This window comes from Nerophis ophidion, linkage group LG06 (assembly GCF_033978795.1).
Source record: "Nerophis ophidion isolate RoL-2023_Sa linkage group LG06, RoL_Noph_v1.0, whole genome shotgun sequence".
Lineage (NCBI taxonomy): Eukaryota > Metazoa > Chordata > Actinopteri > Syngnathiformes > Syngnathidae > Nerophis > Nerophis ophidion.
In genome coordinates, this window is record NC_084616.1 from 64,822,375 (window position 1) to 64,848,404 (window position 26,030).

A 26,030-nucleotide genomic window follows, 5' to 3' on the forward strand; every position below is an offset into this window, starting at 1 on the left:
TGCAATCTACTGATAAAAGTATCTATCAATCAATCAACCAATCACCGCAGCGCGAGGCAAGGAGGTGAAGGGAGGAGTTGAGTGGAGCTCCGCCCCCTGGCGCGGTGGTGACGTCACACCCCGCTGCGATGGGAAGTCGGGCGAGTGCTGGTGAGTTTCTCTCCTCTCCAATAAAATCTCACATTGTCGCGCTGTCACCGCAACAAGGAAGTTGTCTCCCCGAGCTCGCACCGCCTCGGCTCGGTGGAGTTTCTCTTGCGTATTTTCCCCTAGAAAGTGCCCCCTTGTTGTTGTTGTACACGTTTTAACAGCCGGCGTGTCCTCTGGTAAACGGGTGAGTAAGAAGTGCTCTTTTTTGTAAAAAAATTGCTGTTCGACTCTAATTAGCGTGTGGCTAAGCTAGGCGCTGTTTGCTAGCTCGGACGAGGAAGCGGCTGTTGTCATAACAGCACGTGCAGCTAAGCGCTGATGATGACAGCGCGCTTTTTCTTTATTCCACACACGCTTTTCACGCCACTAACTAACTACACGGACGGTTTCAGTCTGGACATCGGTTCAGAGGCTAGCTTTTCACGATTCGCGCCAAGTTGTGTTAAGGTGCACAGTTTGGCGGAACGTGTGAGCCCCGCTGCTAAATAGGGGATTTAGTGGAGGATTTCACTAATATAATTATAGTTTTGTCGCAGGCTATTTCCGTAACTCGTAGTGAACGTCTGACCCCAGTGGGGCAAAAAAGTATTTAGTCAGCCAGCGATTGTGCAAGTTCTCCCACTTAAAATGATAAGAGGTCTGTAATTTTCATCATAGGTACACTTCAACTGAGAGAGACAGAATGTAAAAAAAAAAAAAATCCAGGATTTCACATTGTAGGAATTTTAAAGAATTTATTCGTAAATTATGGTGGAAAATAAGTGTATGGTCAACCATGCAAAGCTCTCACTGATGGAAGGAGGTTTTGGCTCAAAATCTGGCCCCGTTCATTCTTTCCTTAACACGGATCAATCGTCCTGTCCCCTTAGCACAGGTGTCGGGAACCTTTTTGGCTGAGAGAGCCAAAAAGCTATCCATCCATCCATCCATTTTCTACCGCTTGTCCCTTACGGGGTCGCGGGGGGCGCTGGCGCCTATCTCAGCTACAATCGGGCGGAAGGCGGGGTACACCCTGGACAAGTCGCCACCTCATCGCAGGGCCAACACAGATAGACAACATTCACACTCACATTCACACACTAGGGCCAATTTAGTGTTAAATATTTTAAAATGTATTTCCGTAAGAGCCATATAATATTTTTTTCTTACTGGACACAACTAAACGCGTGCATTTTTAAGTATCAATCAATAAATTAATGTTTACTTATATAGCCCTAAATCACTAGTGTCTCAAAGTGCTGCACAAACCACTACGACATCCTCGGTAGGCCCACATAAGGGCAAGGAAAACTCACACCCAGTGGGACATCGGTGACAATAATGACCCAGTGGGACGTCGGTGACAATGATGACTATGAGAACCTTGGAGAGGAGGAAAGCAATGGATGTCGAGCGGGTCTAACATAATACTGTGAAAGTTCAATCCATAATGGATCCAACACAGTCGCGAGAGTCCAGTCCAAAGCGGATCCAACACAGCAGCGAGAGTCCCGTTCACAGCGGAGCCAGCAGGAAACCATCCCAAGCGAAGCGGATCAGCAGCGCAGATATGTCCCCAGCCGATACACAGGCGAGCAGTACATGGCCACCGGATCGGACCGGACCCCCTCTACAAGGGAGAGTGGGACATAGGAGAAAAAGAAAAGAAACGGCAGATCAATTGGTCTAAAAAGGGAGTCTATTTAAAGGCTAGAGTTTACAAATGAGTTTTAAGGTGAGACTTAAATGCTTCTACTGTGGTAAGTAAGACCAACATTTCTAGAGTATAATAGGTCTCTTATTCTTTGTAATAACATTGTTATTCTGAAGCTAACTGTGGAGGGGGCGTGGCCCGCGGGCCTACAGCGAACTGAGGTGTGCCAGGACCGGCCTCGAAATCAGCGAGAGCTGCGTAGATGGCCCACCTGAGCCTTGTTATCTAATCACCTGTCGCTCTGTTATAAGCAGCAGCCAGGTGGAGAGATGGGGTTGAGGCTGGAGCCAGAGCGAGAACGAAAGACAAAAATACAATTGCTGGAAATCAACTGAGAGACTTATTGAAAAATAAAACAATAGTGTAACCCTGAAACGGGCTCTCATGTCGGTGCTTTGTGGTCTGAAGAAGCCCCACGCTAACCAATAATAAATAATAACTTCTTAACGCAACTTCTTGAACAGGTGTGGTAGTAAATAGATGGATGGACTAAAAATGCATGAGAATGTTTTATGTATTTGAACATTATTTTTAACACTTATTACAAGTGGAATTATTCATTACTTATCATCATGTTGACCAATGTCAGCTCAGATTTATCCGAGAGCCAGATGCAGTCATCAAAAGAGCCACATCTTGCTCGCGAGCCATAGGTTCCCTACCCCTGCCTTAGCAGTAAAACAGCCCCAAAGCATGATTCTTCTTCCTCCAAACACGACGAGTTGAGTTTATACCAAAAACTTCTATTTTGGTTTAATCTGACCACATGACATTCTCCCAATCCTCTGCTGTATCATCCATGTATCCATTTTGCTATAAACTCAACTTGTCGTGTTTGGAGGAAGAAGAATACTGAGTTGCATCCCAAGAACACCACACCTACTGTGAAGCTTGTGGGCTGTTTTTCTGCTAAGGGCACAGGACCATTGATCCGTGTTAAGGAAAGAATGAATGGGGCCATGTATCGTGAGATTTTGAGCCAAAACCTCCTTCCATCAGTGAGAGCTTTGAATAGTTGACCAAATACTTATTTTCCACCATAACTTACAAATAAACTCTTTAAAATTCCTACAATGTGAATTCCTGGATTTTTTTTCACATTCTGTCTCTCACAGTTGAAGTGTACCTATGATGAAAATTACAGACCTCTGTCATCATTTTAAGTGGGAGAACTTGCACAATCGGTGGCTGAATAAATATTTTTTTGCCCCACTGTACATGTTTTGTTTGAGGAGCCCTAAATTACATACCGTATTTCCTTGAATTGCCGCTGGGGCGCTAATTAATTTAAAACATCTTCTCACTCCTGCGCTTACCAAAGGCATGCGGTAAAAGTAAGCATGCGCTAATTATTTTAAAACGTCTTCTCACTCCCGCACTTACCAAAGGCCATCCATTCATCTTCTTCCGCTTATCCGAGGTCGGGTCACGGGGGCAGCAGCCTAAGCAGGGAAACCCAGACTTCCCTCTCCCCAGCCACTTCGTCCAGCTCTTCCCGGGGGATCCCGAGGCGTTCCCAGGCCAGCCGGGAGACATAGTTTTCCCAACGTGTCCTGGGTCTTCCCCGTGGCCTCCTACCGGTTGGACGTGCCCTAAACACCTCCCTAGGGAGGTGTTCGGGTGGCATCCTGACCAGATGCCCAAACCACGTCATCTGGCTCCTCTTGATGTGGAGGAGCAGCGGCTTTACTTTGAGCTCCTCCCGGATGGCAGAGCTTCTCACCCTATCTCTAAGGGAGAGCCCCCCCACCCATCGGAGGAAACTCATTTCGGCCGCTTGTACCCGTGATCTTATCCTTTCAGTAATGACCCAAAGCTCATGACCATAGGTGAAGATGGGAACGTAGATTGACCGGTAAATTGAGAGCTTTGCCTTCCGGCTCAGCTCCTTCTTCACCACAACGGATTGGTACAACGTCCGCATTACTGAAGACACCGCACCGATCCGCCTGTCGATCTCACGATCCACTCTTCCCTCACTCGTGAACAAGACTCCTAGGTACTTGAACTCCTCCCCAACCCGGAGATAGCATTCCACTCTTTTCCGGGCGTGAACCATGGACTCGGACTTGGAGGTGCTGATTCTCATTCCGGTCGCTTACCAAAGGCATGCAGTAAAAATTTGTGTGTGATGTAAGGATACTGCTCACTGTTCTTTTTAGCATACCGGTATTCAATAGCTTGGACTTTAAATCCTACTGAATATCCCCTAATCTTCTTCCCTTTATGCGACTTGAAATTACCGGTATTGAAATCAGCCTCCTCCATTTTGAAAATGATGACAGGGGAAGTGTCACTCGTGACGTCACGAGTTTGACCAGGCGGTAATACTAAGCATGCGCTAATTATTATGCGAAGTGAGTTTGACCCGGCAGTAATTCAAGGCAGGCGTATACTATATGCCTGGGGGCAATTCAAGGAAATACGGTAATTCTTTAAAAAAATTATTGTAGTCAATGCTGTGGAATTGCACTGGCTGAAATACGTCTTGTTTAGCAACTGTTTCCACATATTTACTTCTCATCTTTAATAGGGAAGTGATTGTGATTAGGGCTGGGCGATATGTTTTTTTTTTAATATCTCGATATTTTTAGGCTGTATCGCGATATTTTTTAATATCTCGATATTTTGCCTTAGCCCTGAATGAACACTTAATGCATACAATCACAGCAGTATGATGATGCTATGTCTCTACATTAAAGGCCTACTGAAATGACAGCAGGTCCATTCTATGTGTCATACTTGATCATTTCGCGATATTGCCATATTTTTGCTGAAAGGATTTTGTAGAGAACATCGACGATAAAGTTCGCAACTTTTGGTCGCTAATAAAAAAAGCCTTGCCTTTACCGGAAGTCGCAGACGATGACGTCACAAGGGTGAGGTCTCCTCACGTCCTCACATTGTTTATAATGGGAGCCTCCAGCAGCAAGAGCTATTCGGACTGAGAAAACGACAATTTCCCCAAATTTGAGCAGGGATGAAAGATTTGTCGATGATGATATTGATAGCGTAAAGGCGATTGCATTGGGACGGATTCAGATGTTTTTAGACACATTTACTGGGATAATTCTGGGAAATCCCTTATCTTTCTATTGTGTGGCTAGTGTTTTAGTGAGATTAAATAGTACCTGATAGTCGGAGGGGTGTGTCCACGGGTGTCTTGACGCCAGTCTCTGAGGGAAGTCGACGGCAGATGCATGGACGGCGCAAGCTCAGCTGATCACCGGTAAGAGGCGACTTTTTACCACAATTTTCTCACCGAAACCTGCCGGTTGACAAGTGGTCGGGAACCATGTTCGCTTGACCGCTCTGATCCATAGTAAAGCTTCACCTCCGGGAATTTTAAACAAGGAAACATCTGAATCCGTCCCAATGCAATCGCGTTTTTTTTTTTTTTTTTCTAGTCCGTCGCTATCAATATCCTCAAACACAAATCTTTCATCCTCGCTCAAATTAATGGGGAAATTGTCGTTTTCTCGGTCCGAATAGCTGTTTTTGTTGGAGGCTCCCATTAAAAACAATGTGAGGATCTGAGGAGCCATTAACGGGTGACGTCATCGTCTGCGACTTCCGGTAAAGGCAGGGCTTTACTGTTAGCGATGTTCTCTACTCAATCGTTTCGGCAAAAATATGGCAATATTGCGAAATGATCAAGTATGACACATAGAATGGACCTGCTAACCCCGTTTAAAAAGGAACATCTCAATTCAGTAGGCCTTTTAAGCAATGGCACAAACGTTCATGTCATTTCCAAAACAGAATGTGCAAGATTGTCAGAGACATTTTAAGTGTCAAAAAAAAATTAGCTTCATAATAGGAAATAAAAAATTGTTCGTCCTTCGCTACGTGGTAGGTTACTACAGACGTTATTAAATTATATTTTTTTCATACGATGTTGATGTGGAAATGTTTGCCTCGGCATTTTGATGGTGTGGGTGTGTGGCACCGAATGGAGATGTTGACATTCGAAGTAAGCACTCTTCATTCTGTAGCAGGTGACTTTTCAAATGATGCTACATATTAGCAGTAATGCTACATTTTATAGCAACGCTTGTGCCGCATGCTTGACTTATTACGGTTGTCTGTTCGACATATTCCCACTTGAAGCCAAACCACCGCCAGACGATGGACTCCCTGCTGTTTTTCTTGGGGATTAATTCGTCCTTCATTCGCACCTTCTTTCTCTCGTATTACCACTCGCACAGCTCTGCTAGCATCACAGCTAACGTTACTCATGCTGCTACGTTTCTGCTCCGCGAGGGCGTATACGTATGTGACGTATGACGTGACAGTATGTGACGTATGTAAGAAGGTGCGCTTGCTCTCTGTGAGAAGGAGAGACAGGAAAGAGTGAGAAGAGCCTGCAGCTAAAAGCAACTGCGTGAGAACGTAGACTCGAATATCACGATATAGTCATTTTCTACATCGCACAGAGACAAACCCGCGATATATCATGTATATCGATATATCGCCCAGCCCTAATTGTGAGCGTACATTCTTTGGCATAATTGTTTTGTATACCGCTTGTTTTTTTATGTGGCTCATGAATGGGCTGGGGCCTATCGCAGTTGACTAAGCCTATGTAGGGCACATACAGTCGTGAATGTGCTTCTAAAGAACATGTCATGGCTGTCTTCAGTTTCCAATAATTTCTACAACTGTTATTTTTTTGTGATGGAGTGATTGGAGCGTGTCCTCCCCGTGAATGCGTTGGTTCCCTTCGGGTACTCCGGCTTCCTTCCACCACCAAAGACATGCACCTGGGGATAGGTTGATTGGCAACACTAAATTGGCCCTAGTGTGTGAATGTGAGTGTGAATGTTGTCTGTCTATCTGTGTTGGCCCTGCGATGAGGTGGCTACTTGTCCAGGATGTACACCGCCTTCTGCCCGATTGTAGCTGAGATAGGCTCCAGCGACCCCGAAGGGAATAAGCGGTAGGAAATGGATGGATGATTGGAACACATTTTTTTTCACAAAAAACATTCATGATGTTTGGTTCTTTTATGAATTTATTATGGGTCTACTGAAAATGTGACCAAACCTGCTGGGTCAAAAGTATACATACGGCAATGTTAATATTTGGTTACATGTCCCTTGACAAGTTTCACTGCAATAAGGCGCTTTTGGTAGTCATCCGCAAGCTTCTGGTTGAATTTTTGACCACTCTTCTTGACAAAATTGGTGCAGTTCAGCTAAATTTATTGGTTTTCTGACATGGACTTGTTTCTTCAGTCAGGACTTTGGGAAGGCCATTAATTCTAGCCTGATTGAGCTATTCCTTTACCACTTTTGACTGTACTTGAATGTATAATAGACTGTATTTATATTATTCACATGTGAATAATAATAATAACTTAGATTTATATCGCGCTTTTCTAGACACTCAAAGCGCTCACAGAGAAGTGGGAACTCAACATTCATTCATACCTGGTGGTGGTAAGCTACATCAGTAGCCACAGCTGCCCTGGGGTAGACTGATGGAAGCATGGCTGCCAGTTTGCGCCTACGGCCCCTCCGACCACCACCTATCATTCATTCACCAGTGCTGTACAATACTGTATTTATATTATTCACTTGTAAAAAAAACAAGTGTTTATTGTTTATTGTGAGCGAACTGTGGTGCTAAATTTCCCCCAGGGATCAATAAAGTACTTTCTTTTCTATTCTATTTTGATGTGTGTTTGGGGTCATTGTCCCGTTGGAACACCCAACTGTGCCCAAGACCCAACCTCCGGGCTGATGGATTTTAGGTTGTCCTGAAGAATGTGGAGGTAATCCTCCTTTTTCATAGAAATTATTGGAAACTCAAGACAGCCATGACATTATGTTCTTTACAAGTTTATGTAAACTTTTGAGCACGACTGTACAGACACACAACCATTCACACGTTCATAATTATAGTACCATATATGGACAATGTATAGTCTCTAAATACTGGACATGCATGTTTTGGGTATGTCGTCACGCACAAAAGTTGATCATAAACTACACCTATATTGTTTGTTATTAAACCAAACATTTGCATTGAGGAAGTGTGTGTTTCAGAAGTATTAGCTTAATTGTGTAAACATACATATTTCCTACATTGCCGTCTTTTTTGACAGCTTTTGTCCTGTTTGATTTATTAAGTTGTGCAACAGGATTTTATGTTCATATATGGCTTTGTCTGCTTTTTTCATTTAGAAAAAATGAGCACCATTCCCCTATCACGGTCGGAGGTGTTTGGGGAGCTGAGGAAGGATCTGCATGATGATCAAGAGTTCCGGCAATCCGACACACACATATTTATCATCATGGGAGCTTCGGTGAGAACTCGGGGGGGGGGGGGGACTGTAAAGAGACTGCAGCCCATGAAGAGATTAGGATGCCATCCATCACAAAAAACAGCAGCTTTGTCAGAGTAGTCTCCAATGAAATAGGAGCAAAGAAAAATACTATAGAGTCTAAATTAAAAGATGTAAATTAAGGTAAAAATCTGTACCGTTTTTTTTTTTCAAAAAGCCTTTGCTTTTAAAGCTGCATGCTACTGGTAATATCAATATTATGTACTTAATCTGCCTTCAAATAGAAAAAATATGAACCAAAATTATCCCATTCATCAATATCACCGTAATCCTCTTTGAATGTGCCAACATATCTAGATCACTGTCCATTGGTCTGCCTGTCACCATATTCTGTAAGAGCTAAATAGTAGTTGTGCATTTCACTGCCTTTTGACAAACGACTTTTGGAAAAAATATCAGGTAGCTGGAGGAAAGCAATTTACAGTACAGCGAACCCTGCAATGTTCACAACTAAGCATTGTAAATCAAATTCGCAGATTTGTCAACAGTTTTATGTGTGAGGATGGCCCATTACGATTTTTTTTGTTCTTCTTATTTTGCATCAAATGTCCTGAACTCCTAATTGAAACAAATAAATAATTTTGCATGCTCAGTGATGCAAGCACAAATTGTGGAGATGTTTAACTTTGTGCCGAGTGAGTTTGAAACCTTTATACAGGCTTTTGACAAAGCCTGTATAGTGTGTTGTCACTATTCAAAAATATTGCAATAATTGCACATGACCTTATTTCAGGAAATGTTGAAAATTATTTCACCAAGCTTCTGCAAACAATTACTGCGCAGCCAGTGAATGTTTCAAAAGCAGCAATTTAAGGTTTGTCATGGTGATCCTTTCGATGCCTCAAATATATTTCCAATGGAGACACTTTTTTTTACTAAACTCTTTGATAATATGGATAAAAAGTCAAGCTTTACTAGTATAAGTGCCACCTGCTGGATTAAAGAGGAATCTCCATTTTGCTGCTTGTTTGCTAACCAGTAAAAAGTCTTTGTGAGGGCCGCCAGTTAACTGTCTAGGGTGCACCCCGCCTTCCGCCTGAATGCTGCTGAGATAGGCTCCAGCACCCCCTGTAACCCCAAAAAGGGACATGCGGTAGAAAATAGATGGATGGATGACGCTGTATATAGTAAACTTGAGTATGTAGGAAAACCTTCCACTAATTTTAAGAAAGCAATTTCCTTTTCAGTTTCCACATTACAAACATTAGTATGTATTTATTTCCTCCTTGGGGATGTCAGTATGTTTTTTCTCTTGCTCTGTTTGCACTTGGGTGAGTTCTTTTGTTGCCATGTCATTGGCTGTCAGCATTTCTCTTTCACGCTGGTGCACTGGCTGATAGAGGGGCCGTGTCACACAAGTTAAGCATGCTTTCCGACATTTCCTTCCAGCTAGTTTCAAACTTAATTTTTAGAAATACATATGTTTTCCGTTAAATAATTCCATCAAAAAAGCCTGAAATAATGAAGTTAGATTTCCAAGTTTGTTTGAATATCTGGTTTGTTTTTTGTTTCTTTCCCACAAATTACTTTTCATGCCAGAGCATGATACATTGCTGAAAACCTAAGCACTTGTAAAATTAGGTGGACCAAAAATTATGATTCAGTCAAAAGTCAGCATTATACATTTTTTTTTTAAGTAATACAGATCGTGTATTAAATATCATCCAATACAATTGAGCAGGTGCACTGTATCTAATGTTATGGCTTGTTGTACTGTATTTGTGATTATTTGTATTAGTTAGACATGCTATAGTTTTAACAATGGAAATGTCACACTTAGTAGGTTATTGCTAAATTGTTACGTGCTATTATTTTGTCCATCTTCAGCAGTTTCCCTTTAAGAATCAAAAACATTTTCAAAACTTTCTCTATTTTGCATCATTGTTTTTGAAGAAGTAATCACACGTGCCTGCACAATGAAATAGAAGCAGGGTGATGTTAATCATGTTACATAGAACTGTCACTGTCACTGACGTCCCACTGGGGTGAGTTTTTCCTTGCCCTTATGTGGGCTCTACCAAGGATGTCGTTGTGGTTTGTGCAGCCCTTTGAGACACTTGTGATTTAGGGCTATATAAATAAACATTGATTTATTGATTGATATATTGCATTTTAAATTCTACTTGTGTATGGACCTGTAGGGAGATCTGGCCAAGAAGAAAATCTACCCAACTCTATGGTAAATAAACCTGCAACCTAAGAAGGGTCCTCACTAGTCAAACTATTGCACTATGGACCTCCTACCTACAGTAGATGTTTTGACTTCTCTTTCAGGTGGCTGTTCAGAGACGGCCTCCTCCCAGAGAACACGTTTTTTGTTGGCTTTGCTCGGTCCAACCTGACTGTTGATGCTATCAGGACTTCCTGCATGCCATATCTCAAGGTATTTTAGAGCAAGCAAATGTACAATTTGTTTTTGTTAAAAACGATTCTATTTTTCTGTAGTTTTTTATTGCGCTTGTTCTCATCTCCTGGTTTAGGTGACAGACACTGAAGCAGATCGGTTGTCTGTCTTCTTCAGCAGGAACTCGTACATAAGTGGAAATTACGCAGACGGGGATTCCTTCTCCAACCTCAATAAACACATTCTGACTCTGCCCGAAGGATCTAAGGCAAACCGTCTCTTCTATCTGGCTCTGCCGCCCACGGTCTATCACAGTGTTACCAAGAACTTAAGGAACCACTGCATGAGTGAAAAGTCAGTGCACACTTCATTCCTCAGTTCTTGCAGTGTCCCTTTTATATGACTGAATTGCATGTAAACAAGGAGACAGAGTGGCTACCTTCATATTTTGCTGCATGATGTGTTCCTTGCATATAGTATGGTGTAATAATCTGTTCATAATCTCATCTGTTCTTTCTAGAGGCTGGACCAGAATAATTGTAGAGAAGCCATTTGGACGAGACCTTCAGAGCTCTGAGGAGCTGTCTGCTCACCTCTCTTCCCTCTTCACTGAAGATCAGATTTATCGTATTGATCACTACCTTGGCAAAGAAATGGTGCAGAATCTTATGGTGCTCAGGTAAAATGTTTGAAATGTTTTTTTTATGCATACATTAAAAAAAAAAAAAAGTCATTAAAATGCCTGTGAATATTTTTATTCATCAAGGTCATTTAAATCAATTCCAGAAAGACTGTTCAGATATTTTGTATTAAACATTTTGCCTTTCATCTGACCAGGTTGTGGGCACAGGTGTGTATCACACAGCATCATTTTATCTAATCATGCAAGATATGTCAAGCATTATTTTGGTTGTCAAAAACAATTGATTGTATAATTACGATTTCAAAGCAAGTTATCTATCATCAAATGTATTGTGTAATAATATGAGGCAGTTTTACATTTTATGTCATATTGACTGTTACAAGCAGGCATTACTGCAATGTGGCTCTCAACAATAACAAGTTTGACACTCCTGATCCTGTATGTAACCTATAAAGTCAGGAAGTTGTACCAAACCATCTGTGTTTGTATCAATACAAGTTATTAAATCCCGATTTGGTTAGGTTTGTACCATTATAAAGCTAAAAACAAACTGAACAATCCAGTTGCTATTAAATGCCCTGATATACAATGACCTGGATGAATGAGATTTCCCATAGACATATGAAGCTCAATGTACATACACAATAATGACATAAGCACCAACATAAGAATACAGATTTTGGGTGAAAAGCCCTTTTGGCCTCAGTTGGGATAGGCTCTAGCTCACCCGTAACTGTGAACCCATGCGTGCGACAATAAATGAAAGACTTCTCTTTCACTGGCTCGTGGTTTAGATACTGTAATTCCCTGTCCATGTCATACATACCCCAAAGAGGCCATTCAACAAAAGATGCTTGTTGTCATGAACAGCTGAGCTTTTTTTGCTTCCTGCTTCTGAACCACTCATGTGATGTCCGTTGCAGGTTTGGAAACCGCATCTTTGGACCAATCTGGAACCGGGACAGTGTGGCATGTGTGGTTCTCACATTTAAAGAACCATTTGGCACTCAGGGAAGAGGAGGCTACTTTGATGACTTTGGAATCATCCGGTGAGAGCCTATGTATAAAAAGAGCCTATTGTATTACTTGTTCTGTTGACTATTCACTGATGATGGAAATATTTGATTAAACTACATAATTAGTTCTCATCATGACTATTATGATCCCATGTTAGACTGCTTACTCCTGAACTCCTGTTCTCTTTGCCATGATAGAGACGTCATGCAGAACCATTTGCTCCAGTTGCTGTGTCTGGTTGCAATGGAGAAACCAGCCTCCACTAGCTCGGATGATGTCAGGGATGAAAAGGTAAAATATTTTTTTCCAGCACAAATTTCACCATTTGTTCTAATTCTAGTTTTTAACCATACAATCAATTTCTTCTTAAAAGGTCAAAGTGCTGAAATGTATCAATCCAGTGTTAATGTCAGATGTGGTGCTGGGCCAGTATGTGGGAGACCAAGAGGGGGAAGGAGATGCCAAATTGGGTTATCTTGATGATGCCACGGTTCCTGAAGGATCTACTCAGGCCACATTTGCCACTGCTGTGCTTTATGTGCACAATGAGCGCTGGGATGGTAAAGTTGTGTTGCCCTACACAACCACTAACTACAGCTTCTAATTTAATTTGGAATAAACCCCATTTCCCCAGGCGTTCCTTTCATCCTCCGCTGCGGAAAAGCTCTAAATGAGAGAAAGGCTGAGGTGCGGCTGCAATTCACAGATGTCCCAGGGGACATATTTGGAAATCAGTGTCACCGCAATGAGCTGGTGGTCCGTGTGCAACCTAATGAAGCAGTCTATGCCAAGATGATGAGCAAGAAGCCTGGTGTGTACTTCTGCCCTGAGGAGACTGAGCTGGACCTCACCTACAAGAGCAGATATAAGGCATGCGTTGAATTATTTCATTACGCGTTATCGAAAAAATACTTTTCGTTCAAACCATAATGTCCCATTTTATTTTCAGGATGTGAAGCTCCCAGATGCTTACGAGCGTCTCATTTTGGATGTCTTCTGTGGAAGCCAGATGCACTTTGTACGCAGGTCTGTTTTTAAAGAGGACCTATTATGCAAAACCATCTTTTCTCACCTGTTGGTACTTGTTTGTGTATTTAGAATTTGCATAAGGCCTTAAAATTTGAAATCAAACCATGGAGACATAGTAGAGAATTTAATTAAACAATCTTGCCTTCCTTAATTTTTCCTCCAAACGAGCCATTTGGAATTTTCCCAAGTGTGAAGCCATCAGATATCTCCTTACATGGTAGAGATTTACCTCAAAGGACTTTGCGCTAGTAAAATTGGCTCCTTTTTCTTCATCCTTTTGTTGTGGAGTAGACTGGCTTGTACATGCACATTAATCCTCTGCTGTTTCCATTTCTAATACAAAGTAGTGTATAGTTCTAACTTATATCTGTCAGATTTCATATCAAAGTAGAGCTGGGCGATATACGATATAAATCGCGTGTTTTTCTCTGTGCGATATAGAAAATGTCTACCGTAATATTCGAGTACAGTCTCACGCAGTTGTTTTTTGCTGCGGGCATTACACTACAGGCTCTCCTCGCTCTTTCCTGCGTCTCCTTCTCACAGACAAGCAGGCGCACATTCTTCCATACGTCACATACTGTCACGTCATACGTCACATACGTACACGCCCTCGCCCAGCAGAGAGGTAGTTGCGTGGCTAACGTTAGCTGTGATGCTAGCGGGTTGTTGCGAGAGACAGAAGGTGCGAATCTTGTAACAAATGAAGGAAGAATTAATTCCCAAGAAAAACAGCACGAGGTCCGTCTGGTGGTGGTTCGGCTTCAAGCGGGAATATGTCGAATAGACAACTTTAATTTGTCAAGTGTGGGGCACAAGCGTTGATACCAAAAGTAGCATTACTGCTAATATGTAGCATCATTTGTAAAGTCACCAGCTAATAAATAGTTTTGGTAAATTGACTTAGTTGTGATTTCCTTCTCTGCATGAAAGTTTAAAAGTAGCATATATTAGTGCAGTATGAACAAAAATGTTTTAATGTAAACACATAGAATCACCATACTGCTGTGATTATATGTATCCAGCGTTCATTCAAGGCTAAGGCAAAATACCGAGAAATATATCGTACATTGCGATATGGCCTAAAAATATCGCGTTATTAAAATAAGGCAATATCGCCCTGCCCTATATCAAAGCGCAAAAACCTACAACATGGCTGACGGGGAGAAGATGCAAAGTGGAAGCACTTGAATAAGACTGCACACAACACGGTCTTATTTACATGAAGAGACCTCACAAAACGGTCTGTAAAACATAATCTATGTTAAATTTTGACCGAAAATTGAAGAACCACCATTTGTGTTTTAAAAAATTATGACCCCTTGTTTAGACACAAGAGTTAGTATATTTCGCCAGAAGATGGCACCATGACTACAGCATTGTCTCTTTTTCCACTTGAATTCATTTTAAATGCTCACTTTTTTATTGGTAATAATGTAATGTATCTACAGTGATGAACTGAAAGAGGCCTGGAGGATATTCACACCTCTACTTCACCAAATAGACAAAGAGAAGCCAAAGCCTATTCCGTACAAATATGGAAGGTAGGTTACAGTGTTTGACTTTCGTACCCGACATCTGGATCTGAACAGATTTTTTGTTTTTTTTTGCTTCTTTTTCTAGTCGGGGCCCAGCAGAAGCTGACGAGCTTGTAAAGAGAGTTGGATTCCGCTATGCAGGCACTTACAAATGGGTCAACCCCAATAAACTTTGAGTTGTAGTGAGTGGAGGGAGGAATACAGGTAGGTAGGATAGTTTGTGGGGTGCCGCTGGATAAGCAATGTCCCAGTAGTGATCTACTCAGGTAAAGAAGTTATTTTTATGAGTTACATCAGATGCTCAGGTGTTGAAATAAACCAAGCGGACACGAGTTGATTGAACCATGTATTTGGATGACCTTTTTATAATTTATTAATTTGTGAGGCCCAGTCAGTTTAATTGAGCAAAGCAAATCAAGCTTTTTTTTTTTTTTTACATTTTCATGAGCTTCTACACGCTCATTTATCAGTTGTCAAGCTCATTTATCAGTTATCAGTTGTACACAAGCAAACATTACCATTATAATTCTAATACTATAATGCTTTGACTACAATTTATTCTAGTGGAACTTGTATTGTTTCTTGCCTTTTCTGCCTGGGACCAAGCACATTGTAGCTGTTGTAAATAAACACTTAAGTTTAAGACAGCCAGTTTCAGCATTTGTATTGTAATAATCTTAAGTGTCCTCAAGGATTAAAAAAACCAAGACTTTTTTTTAGTTTCCTCCCTCTGACTCATTCCCTTTTTGTTGACATTTTACAGGTTTATTCAAGTTAAAGTTCATTCCATATCTGGGACATAAAAAAGACATCAGGTCGAGACATGTTACCACTGAATGTCTTTTTGTAACGACCAATTGTTTACTACTGTTATCCACATGTAATGCTAGTAATACTACCATGTAATAAACTACTTACGTATAATTTATGGTACCAGAAAATTATTATATTAATCAGCATCAATCTTGCAAGTGAACCACATGAATCCCCAAAAGGCTTCAAACATCTATTTTGGTTCTACAATAAATGATTCCAAAATAATTTCCTCTTCAGATGTGTTTGAAGTATTTCCACACTTGGGTGCAGTTGTTCAACTTAGATGGCAGTTTATTCACAGACAACTGTTGACATAACATTTCAACACACAAGCTGTTAGGCGGTCATATTCATAAATGGACGGAGATTTTAGAAGCAAGTCTTTGGTCTGTCAAAACGCAGAAGCCAAAACTTACTGTATGTAGCAACCGTGCATACTAAGGCACTTGCATTTGTCAATATTTCTGCGTGCATGAGTGGTATACAGTACAGACAGGAAGTTATTTAAGACACTAAAAGCTTACAAAGACAAACAGGATATTACATTTTGATCCAAAATTATTTGGTAATAGACAACAATATTAGAATAGATTACAAATATTTTTTCCACCATTGAAGGCTGAGTTAGAGCTTGTCCATAAAGTTTGAATGCATGTTTTGTTGGCCCACTAACATTTGACTATTAACATGTGAAGGGCAATCTCAGCATAACTAAAACAGGCTGCATCTCCTTGAGGTTAAAATTAAATTATCGTGTTATGTAATGCATTTTGCATTTAAGTTTAGCTTGAACGCCATGTGAATATTGAGGAATTTAAAAAGACAACAGATCCTTCAAGTGTCAGTCAGCATGATGAAATGAAATGAAGACGCACTTTACACAGTTAAGGACAAAGTGGTTGACTAAAATCACAAAAGTCGTGCAATATCTCCGTGGAGTCACTCACTCGCTAATGCATGACAGCCGTGGAGTGACTAGTCGGCTGCTGCTGAGTAACGGATGACAGGCGGTAACGTTCTCCATGTAGAAGGCACTTGGTCAGTTTTTTTGTGTTTTACATGTGCTCTGGATGGTTCTGCAAGCAGCTGATAAACTCTGTGACTGGGTGGGCCTTGTAGCAAATGTGATACACAGCATTGAACAGTGGGAACCTAGAGGAACATGCAGTTTGTAGTGAGTTGAAAATGACATGACTGGTGCCTTTTGTTACCTTAAGATATGTTGTGCATTGTAGCTTGACTTACTTGTCAACCAAGTCTTTGTGCTTGAGGATGAGATAGACTTCAGCTGCAGTCGCTGGTCCTTGCAGCTTCTGACCATTCAGCATCTCTTTCTCCAATTCCTCAATAGACTGCCACAAGAAACAAGATAACGACACCTCAAGAACTGCAAGATACAAACTTCGTCAAACCTCCTTCTCACCTTTCCTGTCTTTACAAAGGCTTCAGCTACTTTGCGATTGCGGCCGCCGTAGCAGGTTGTAATGAGATCAGCCACGCCACAGCTTTCCAGAAAGGTTGCAGAGGACACTGGTCCGGCTGTGCAGAAAATGCGAGCAAACGCGATCATCTCCATCAAACCTAACCGGATCACTGCTGCTTTTGTGTTATCGCCGAAACCCAGACCATCACAGAAACCTGCCCCCACGGCAACAATGTTCTGAGAAGAAAAGGTACGTTCACTTTATTTAAATGCACTCTTAAAATGTCACAAAAAACACAAGAACCCAAAGTCAAATGACCAACAACATTTTCACTCTAAACCTCTGTTTACCTTTAAAGCGCCACAGATTTCCACCACGTCATGCTCTTCCACTACAGTTACACGGAAGTTGTTGGTTTGCATGAGTTCTTTTAAAAGAGCCCCGTGGTTTTTATTCTTGCATCCTGCAAGAATAAAAAATATCTTAAGACAGGCAAAACATACTCAATGAAGATCTTTTTTTAATGTTTTTATTTTTGTTTTAATCAACTTCAGACAGTTATAATCCCAAACTGTGAATCTGAAAATTTACTATATTGTGGTTTTAAATAAGAAAACTGTCTTATGTTGAATTTTACATATAAAACTAAGAATGCAGTATTAACATTCACCCCATAGAGAGGAAGCAAGATTCTTGGGAACCTAAACAAGCAAGAAAACAAAAAATAAAAATTGCTTATAAAATAATGTTATTAAATTGACATTTTTAAGGTTAAATTTACTTCACATAAAATATTGTGCTTAAAATATTTGGTGGAAAATTTTGCATATTTTGTGTTATTTTTTTATTTGCCATAAATATATAAAAAAAACAGGTTTGAAACTGATGTCAATTTTTTCTACTTTCAAAACTTAAATCACTTCACTAATTTTTTATCAGGCTCTATCCTAACTTTGGCATATTTCTATCTTTTTTAACATGGAGCAGACATGTACCACTTTATAGGGATATTAGAAGCATTTTAGCAGCATCTACATTGACACAATTTTTATTAGATATGTTTTTACCGCCAAAGGTGTGCTCATTGGAGAGAGGCTTTACTTACTCCGCTCAATATGCCCAAAAAAATGCACACTTGACATTTTTTTTTCATACAAGAAATAGAATGTATTAGAATGTGTAAAAAACTTCCATTTAAAAAATATTAAATGACACCAAAATGCATCAATTGAATTTGTTTGAATAAGCCTTTAAAAGGGGAGCTGTACTTTTTCCTGGAATTTGCCTATAGTTCACAATCATAATGATTTTAAAGAAAGGCTTGGAAGATGTGGCTAATGGGAGTCGCCGTTATAGCCTTCAAAGCCCTCTAAAACAACTTCATCATGGCAGACCTGGTAACAGACAAGGATAACTACTATTTTTGGAAAAAATTAATTTTGTTTATCATCTCCTTGTTTGTTTAATACAAATTACTAATATGATCTAGTTTAAAAACTGTTCAAACTCAGTTTGTAAAGTACAAAATAAGAATATTTAACCATTTTAAACTTTATAGAAATGTTTGATTATCTTATCAATGTGGTTTACAATTTAACTATTTGACATTATTACCTATGGATTTGAATTGTGTTACAAATTAAGAACAGGAAGTGAACAAATGTGTTCGTAACTGCTATGCAATAGAAAATGGGTTGTATTAAATGAGCTCCATTTCTTTCTACTCCTTTTCTGACGTGATGAAAACTAGAAATATGATTTATCATACTGTGACTGTATGCAAATTTGGAATAAACTCAAACCATAACTTGATTAGAAGGCTGATTGGAAAAATAAGTGCTAACCAAATATACGGTATTAGATGGAACTTATACATAACTGATTAAAAATAAATATTTGGTACATACAATGATGTTGTGCTTGTAGCAACTAAATTAACAGTAAATATGTTTAACTAAACTGTCTATGCAATTTAAGTGCAAATGGAAATACAGTTTCAACACTTAAGCCATATTTTTTGCACTCTGTTTAAATGAGGTGGCGACTTATCCAGGGTGTTTTGCCCGAGGGCAGCTGGGATAGGCTCCAGCAATTCCTGCGACCCCAAGGTGGACAAGCGGTAGGAAATGGATATGGTTATAACTGCCACAAGTGGTAGAAAAGTGTATTACAGCTGAGCAAGTACCACTGAGACATCTATGGACCACAGCTTAGAAAGTTTTTTTGGGTGGCCCTCTAGGGGGCGCTGCGGCCCAACAATGGACTCCTACATTAAAAAACACTGGAATAGACAATTTGTTTAATTTTTATTTCTGACCGTCCAAAATGTTGACACATGTAGGATGGAGGATTCTCGTCTGTGCAGCGCTGAAGCTGCTGTTGTGTGTGGAACAATTTTGCATGTCTTGAAAAATGCTAAATAAAACGCAATATAGTGCTTGCAAAACAATGTGTGAGTTGATAGTCATATAGCATGTAATAATTATATTTGCATCTTATCCTCACAACATTGTGGGTGTTTTGATAATTAGCATGTATTTTGGAAATGAATAAAGACGCAAAACGGATTGTGCGCCTTATTCTGCCCACTTTGCACATGTTGAGTAGATCAGCTTTGCTTGTGCTACTTGGGTTGCACGCATTTTAGTACACGCAATCCTTTAGTGAATCAGGCCCATAGTCTCTAATGCAGGGGTGGGCATTACGTCGATCGCGGGCTACCGGTCGATCGCTTAGGGTGTGTCAGTCGATCTCAAGCCAGGCATTACCAAAATATACATAAAAATGAGCAATCATGAATCTTCACCAAGACTTCACTTTCGTCAGTTGTTTGACAATCTCGGCATTCGAGGATCTTGTGAGATGACGTTGGCTGCACCACTGACTGATTCCAATCAATGCAAGTCATCAGAATCAGGTAATACACCAACTTATATCCTTGTCTTCATGAAAGAAAGGAATCTATATGTGGTAAACATGCTTGTATTATCATTAAACATCAACTTGTTAACAAAAATGTCCCTTTCATCCATCCATCCATCCATTTCCTACTGCTTATTCCCTTTTGGGGTCGCGGGGGGCCCTGGCATAAATAAATATAAATTATAAATATGAATGCGGTAGATCTCCTCGACTTGGTCTATTGAAAAGTAGCTCGCCTGCAGAAATGTGAGGACCCCTGCTCTAATGTGTTCACTGTGTCCTGACCAGATGTTCGAACTACCTCATCTGGCTCCACTCAATCTGGAGGAGCAGCGGCTTTACCCTGAGCTCCTCCCGATTGATCCTAAAAGCGATTTTAAACGTAATTCAAATGGACTACAAGAGCCCTAAGAGTGTCACTGAACGGTAATGGTGTATTTGTGACATACAGACCAGTGCTGATAGCTACAATATATTATCTGGTAGCCCAATAGGGCTACATTTATCACATTAATTTGAGAAAATGCACAAAATTACGACTAACCAATGGTGGTCTCACAAAATTTTTCATCAGCAACTTCATTGGCAATGTTTGCTCCCATCAGCACACTCATAGCAATGCCCAGCTTCTCTTGGATCACATCAGAAATGAGTTTGAGGCCATCAGGGCCCTCGTCAACACCCTGTTAACACATCGGGGGGAAAAAGTTAACAGAAAATAATAAATATCCCAATGCAATTCCAACCTTGATAAGGGAAATCCCCAGCGCATCCTTCTTTATTTTTCCCTTCATGGTGTCACACACTCTGCCAATAAACTGGTGTGGGATGACAAACACCAGAATGTCTGCATCACTGGATGCTTCTACCAGGTCTGGTACGGCCAGCTGGGGAGAAATTATGACAAGGTTTATTATTCCTTTATCAAGATCCAAAAGCACTGCTACCTTTCTTCTTGACAGTTTAACACCTCATCCAACAACAAAAGAAGAAGTTCAAAGCAATATTCATTAAAGGGGAACTGAACGTTGCCTATCGTTCACAATCATAAAGAAAGACGTGACGACGGATGTGTTTTTTTAATGCATTCTCTCTCTGATTAAAAATCAGATTACAGCAGAACCAATGGGAGGTCCTCTATTTAACCCTTAAAACCCAATAAAAAACATCCAAAAAGCGCCAACAATACTCCTTTTACATTTTGTGTCTTGAATATTAACCAAGTATTAGTGATATTATACGCGCTAATGCACAAACTATTTATAGCAGCACCGTGATCATTAGCCTGTGTGCCTATGTTTACATTGAGTTGTAAGCTTTTTCCTTGCTTCCTTAGCTCGTCAAACTTTTTTGTAAATCATATATCATGCATCTCACCTGGATAGAAGAAGGATGATAATGTAATCTGACATGTTTGTACACTTTTACAGGCCATTTAAACCTGGCAATGGCGAGAACGACACGAAAAGATTCTTGGTTCCACCCCCCTTTTCTTTGTGAGGATTATGAACAGTAATTTTCATCTAAAATGGGGATATAGCAAAACTATCAGTCAGCATCCTAATGACAGCAGATATTGCACAGTTGTATTAATCCATTTACATTTCGTGATTTGAATATTAACCAATTATTACAAGCGCTAACGCAGACAAACTATTCATAGTGGCGCCGTGATTACTTCCTGTGTGCCTAAGTTTACATCATCGAGTGGTCTGCTGCTTTCTCGCTTCCTTGCGCCCTGTAAGTTTATTCTAGATCATAAATCATGCATCTCACCTGGATATGAGACGTCTGAGTAGGTATTCCGAGAAGTCGGTACACTTTGACAGCCATGCAAGACCCGCAACTGGCGAGGACGACACGAAAAGACACTTGTTCCCACCCCCCTTTTCTTTGTGAGGATTATGAACAGTAATTCTCATCTAAAATGGGGATATAGCGAAACTATCAGTCAGCATCCTAATGAAAGCAGACATTGCACAGTTGTATTAATCCATTTACATTTCGTGATTTGCATATTGACCAAGTATTACAAGCGCTTACGCAGACAAACTATTCATAGCGGCGCCGTGAACACGTCCTGTGTGCCTAAGTTTACATCATCGAGTGGTCTGCTGCTTTCTCGCTTCCTTGCGCCCTGTAAGTTTATTCTAGATCATAAATCATGCATCTCACCTGGATATGAGACGTCTGAGTAGGTATTCCGACAAGTCGGTACACTTTGACAGCCATGTAAGACTCAAAACTGGCGAGGATGACACAAAAAGACACTTGTTCTCCACCCCCACCCGTTTCTTTGTGAGGATTATAGACATTTTGCATCTAAATAGGAATCTATGAACATCCCAGCTGTTGGCATCCAAATGACAGCAGACAATGTACAGTAAGTGATGTTTTATTATCTTTGTTGGCTCGTAATCAGGGATGCAGCGGGGAAAAAAGAGAATGTTGCGAAGTGTTTTTGAAATTAATGAGCCGCGTATGCTTAAAATTATCAGAATTCGTAAATAATAAATGTTATCATAAATGCTCATACTTGACAGCAGACAATGTACAGTAAGTGATGTTTTATTATCTTTGTTGGCTCGGCGTGGAGGGGTGGCTGTGCGCAACCCGAGGGTTCCTGGTTCAATCCCCACCTAGTACCAACCTCGTCACGTCCGTTGTGTCCTGAGCAAGACACTTCACCCTTGCTCCTGATGGGTGCTGGTTAGCGCCTTGCATGGCAGCTCCCTCCATCAGTGTGTGAGAATGGGTAAATTTGGAAGTAGTGTCAAAGCGCTTTGAGTACCTTGAAGGTAGAACAGCGCTATACAAGTACAACCCATTTATCATTTACTTATATATATATATACTTACATCATGTATATAAAACCCTAATGGAGATGTTTGGATGTATTTTAAGAACTTTATAGGCAGAAGAGAGGGACTCCCTTCGGCTCCCTTATAAGCGGACACTTGATTGCACTTAATATTTAAAATGCAAAAAAAAGAGAAACACGACTTCTTCTCTTACATAAGTATTGTAAATGATAAGCAACATTCCAAAAAAGTACAGTTCCCTTTTAACACATGCAACAGACAACTTTGCACATAAAGGAAAATATGCAGGTAAAAAGTAAAAAGCAAAAAGCTGTCATGCTCAAGCAGAAAGGGCTAATTGACAAACGGAGTCTGAACAGCTGAGGTGAGGTGTGAGAAAGCAACATGTTCTTACCACATTTGCAGGTAGTTTGTGTCCGGGAAGGTACTTGACATTCTCATGGTCACTGTTGATTATTTCAGTCAGTTTGCGCCCGTTCACCATCTCCTCAAACACCCACATTTTTACTTTGTTGTCAAATTTGGAATTGTGAGCGGCATTGGAACCCACTATCTTGGCAATGGCAGAGCCCCTGTGTTGTTAATAGTTGTAATTAGTGTTTGAATATAACAATGTGCTAGATTAGACACACTTGCTGTAAAAAGAATCACACATGGTATTTTGTTTGAAGTGTTAAAAAGTCATACAATTTATAATGATGTTATATATATATATATATATATATACACATAGGGCTGTGAATCTTTGGGTGTCCCACGATTCGATTCAATATCGATTCTTGGGGTCGCGATTGGATTATATATCGATTTTTTTCGATTCAACGCGATTCTCGATTTAAAAAACGATATTTTTCCGATTCATAACGATTCTGTATTCATTCAATACATAGGATTTCAGCAGGATCTACCCCAGTCTGCTGACATGCTAGCAAAGTAGTAGTTAAAAAAAAAAAAAGTTTTCTATAATTGTAAAGGACAATGTTTTATCAACTGATTGCAATAATATAACTTTGTTTCAAGTATTAAACGAACCAAAAATAAGACTTATTTTATCTTTGTGAAAACGTTGGACACAGTGTGTTGTCAAGCTTATGCGATGCGATGCAAGTGTAAGCCACTGTGACAATATTATTATTTTTTATTTTTATTTTTATAAATGTCTAATGATAATATCAATGAGGGATTTTTAATCACTGCTATGCTGAAATTATAACTAATGTTGATACTGTTGTTGATAATATTCATTTTTGTTTCACTACTTTTGGTTTGTTTTGTGTCGTGTTTGTGTCTTCTCTCTTTTTACTGCAGTTCTGTGTGTTGCTGGGTCAGGTTTGGTTTTGGAATTGGATTGCATTGTTATGCTATTGCTGTGTAGTGGTTTGTTGGATTGATAAAAAAAAAAAAAAATTTAAATAGATTTTTTATAAATGAGAATCGATTCTGAATTGCACAACGTGAGAATCGCGAATCGTATTCAAATCGATTTTTCCCCACACCCCTATAAACCAGTGGTCCCCAACTTTTTTGTATCCGCGGACCGGTCAACGCTTAATAATTTGTCCCGCGGCCCGGGTAGGGGGGAGGGGGGGTGTCCTTTTTTTTTTTCTTTGTCATGAAAAAGGGAGGTTTTTATCATGAAAAAGGGAGGTTTTTGTGGTTGGTGCACTAATTGTAAGTTTATATTGTGTTTTTTATGTTGATTTAATAAATAAAAAAAATAAAAACTTTTTTTTTTAAATAAAAATTAATAAAAAATTCTTCTGCGGCCCGGTACCAATCGGGCCACGGCCCGGTGGTTGGGGACCACTGCTATAAACTACAGTGATAGTTGCCCTACATATTGTCCTTTTAATTTGAAAACCGGATGTCCTGATGTAAAATATCACGTCTTCCGGTCCAAGTATCTGAGTAAGAGTTAATATTTACCGGCAAATTGTGGCAAATGTCAACATATAATAACATACAAGAAGACTATGACGTACTGACATAGTTTGGCACGTCAACTATCAAATTTAGAAAGACTACGAAAAGTAATTAAAGAGGCGCCGTCAAACCACCGAAGGCGAATAACGGCACTGTTCACGTTTATAGTATGAGAAATGAAAAACATGTCTTTTTTCACCAACGCATATTATATAGTAAATAATATTAATAAAGCTTGCCTAGCAAAGCAAAGGCAACAAACATAGCGCGAAAACAAATAAAAAAAAAAGCAGTTGGTAAGCTAGCCGTTTTCTCTGCGATGCTAAGATGCTAGCCGACCTAGCAATGCTGCACACATTATAAGTTAGCTCCGTCCAACAGCTCCTTTCTCGCCACGTTGTCGCATTTATAGCACAGACACTACTTACCAATTTCCAGATCCGATGATGCACACTTTCTTCGCAGCTGCCATCGTGAGGAGACAAATCGATAAGTGAGTGGACTTGCAGTCAGCTTACGCAACAGTCCAGCAGCTGCCTGCCAAGCAACTCCGTCCTGTTATTGGCCTGCATGATGGGAGACTGCAGCCCGCCCATCGTCAGCCTGGTCACTCATTCATCCTGCTGACATGAGGTTAGTGGGACTAAAGTTACTCGGACTCTCTCTTGCATATCAATTTACCAGAACAACTTCTGCTTCTCTTATCGTATTGCAATGCGCTATTTTGTCTCTTTCAAATAGGGCTGTATCGCAATATACGATATATATTAAGATATTTTGCCTTGGCCTTGAATGAACACTTGATGCATATAATCACAGCAGTATGATGAGTCTATGTGTATACATTAAAACATTCTTCTCATACTGCATTAATATATGATACTTTTAAAAGCCTACTGAAATGAGATTTTCTTATTTAAACGGGGATAGCAGGTCCATTCTATGTGTCATGCTTGATCATTTCGCCATATTGCCATATTTTTGCTGAAAGGATTTAGTAGAGAACATCCACGATAAAGTTTGCAACTTTCGGTGCTAAGAGAAAAGCCCTGCCTCGATCGCAGGGGTCGGGAACCATTTTTGGCTGAGAGAGCCATACAAGCCATCCATCCATCCATTTTCTGCCGCTTATTCACGTTCGGGGTTGCGGGGAGCGCTGGCGCCTATCTCAGCTACAATCGGGCGGAAGGCGGGGTACACCCTGGACAAGTCGCCACCTCATCGCAGGACCAACACAAATAGACAACATTCACACTCACATTCACACATTAGGGCCAATTTAGTGTTGCCAATCAACCTATCCCCAGGTGCATGTCTTTGGAAGTGGGAGGAAGCCGGAGTACCCGGAGGGAACCCACG

The 26,030-nt window shown here is 40.3% G+C and overlaps 2 protein-coding genes across 3 annotated transcripts; one reads left to right on the top strand and one right to left on the bottom strand.

Moving 5' to 3' along the window:
- The first annotated feature begins 107 nt into the window (after positions 1–107).
- Positions 108–15,687, top strand: g6pd (glucose-6-phosphate dehydrogenase). Of its 2 annotated transcripts, none has more exons than XM_061904591.1 (13): positions 108–150; positions 8,032–8,153; positions 10,334–10,371; positions 10,467–10,575; positions 10,673–10,890; positions 11,057–11,215; positions 12,103–12,228; positions 12,394–12,487; positions 12,570–12,756; positions 12,831–13,066; positions 13,146–13,222; positions 14,677–14,769; positions 14,849–15,687. In XM_061904591.1, the coding sequence occupies exons 1-13, from the start codon at positions 129–131 to the stop codon at positions 14,937–14,939; spliced, it is 1,572 nt and encodes a 523-aa protein (XP_061760575.1). In that variant the 5' UTR covers positions 108–128; the 3' UTR covers positions 14,940–15,687. The 2 variants fall into 2 exon arrangements, with proteins under 2 accessions (XP_061760575.1, XP_061760576.1); XM_061904592.1 differs by lacking the exon at positions 108–150 and adding an exon at positions 169–334.
- On the bottom strand, positions 15,124–25,268 carry LOC133555106 (glycerol-3-phosphate dehydrogenase [NAD(+)], cytoplasmic). The gene is made up of 8 exons (XM_061904593.1): positions 25,100–25,268; positions 23,143–23,320; positions 20,672–20,812; positions 20,470–20,608; positions 17,354–17,466; positions 17,003–17,239; positions 16,825–16,931; positions 15,124–16,731 (listed from the first exon to the last, which is right to left on the bottom strand). The coding sequence occupies exons 1-8, from the start codon at positions 25,141–25,143 to the stop codon at positions 16,635–16,637; spliced, it is 1,056 nt and encodes a 351-aa protein (XP_061760577.1). The 5' UTR covers positions 25,144–25,268; the 3' UTR covers positions 15,124–16,634.
- Positions 25,269–26,030: the final 762 nt, after the last annotated feature.

Bases quoted from the DNA above. Each gene is read 5' to 3' on its own strand.
- g6pd (XM_061904591.1), top strand. From the start codon at position 129: ATGGGAAGTCGGGCGAGTGCTG. The intron at 10,891-11,056 runs GTCAGTGCACAC...TGTTCTTTCTAG, and splicing joins AACCACTGCATGAGTGAAAA to AGGCTGGACCAGAATAATTG. The intron at 12,229-12,393 runs GTGAGAGCCTAT...TTGCCATGATAG, and splicing joins GATGACTTTGGAATCATCCG to AGACGTCATGCAGAACCATT.
- LOC133555106 (XM_061904593.1), bottom strand. From the start codon at position 25,143: ATGGCAGCTGCGAAGAAAGTGTGCATCATCGGATCTGGAAATTG. The intron at 20,609-20,671 runs GTTGGAATTGCA...ATGTGTTAACAG, and splicing joins TGGGGATTTCCCTTATCAAG to GGTGTTGACGAGGGCCCTGA. The intron at 16,732-16,824 runs GTAAGTCAAGCT...ATGTTCCTCTAG, and splicing joins CACAAAGACTTGGTTGACAA to GTTCCCACTGTTCAATGCTG.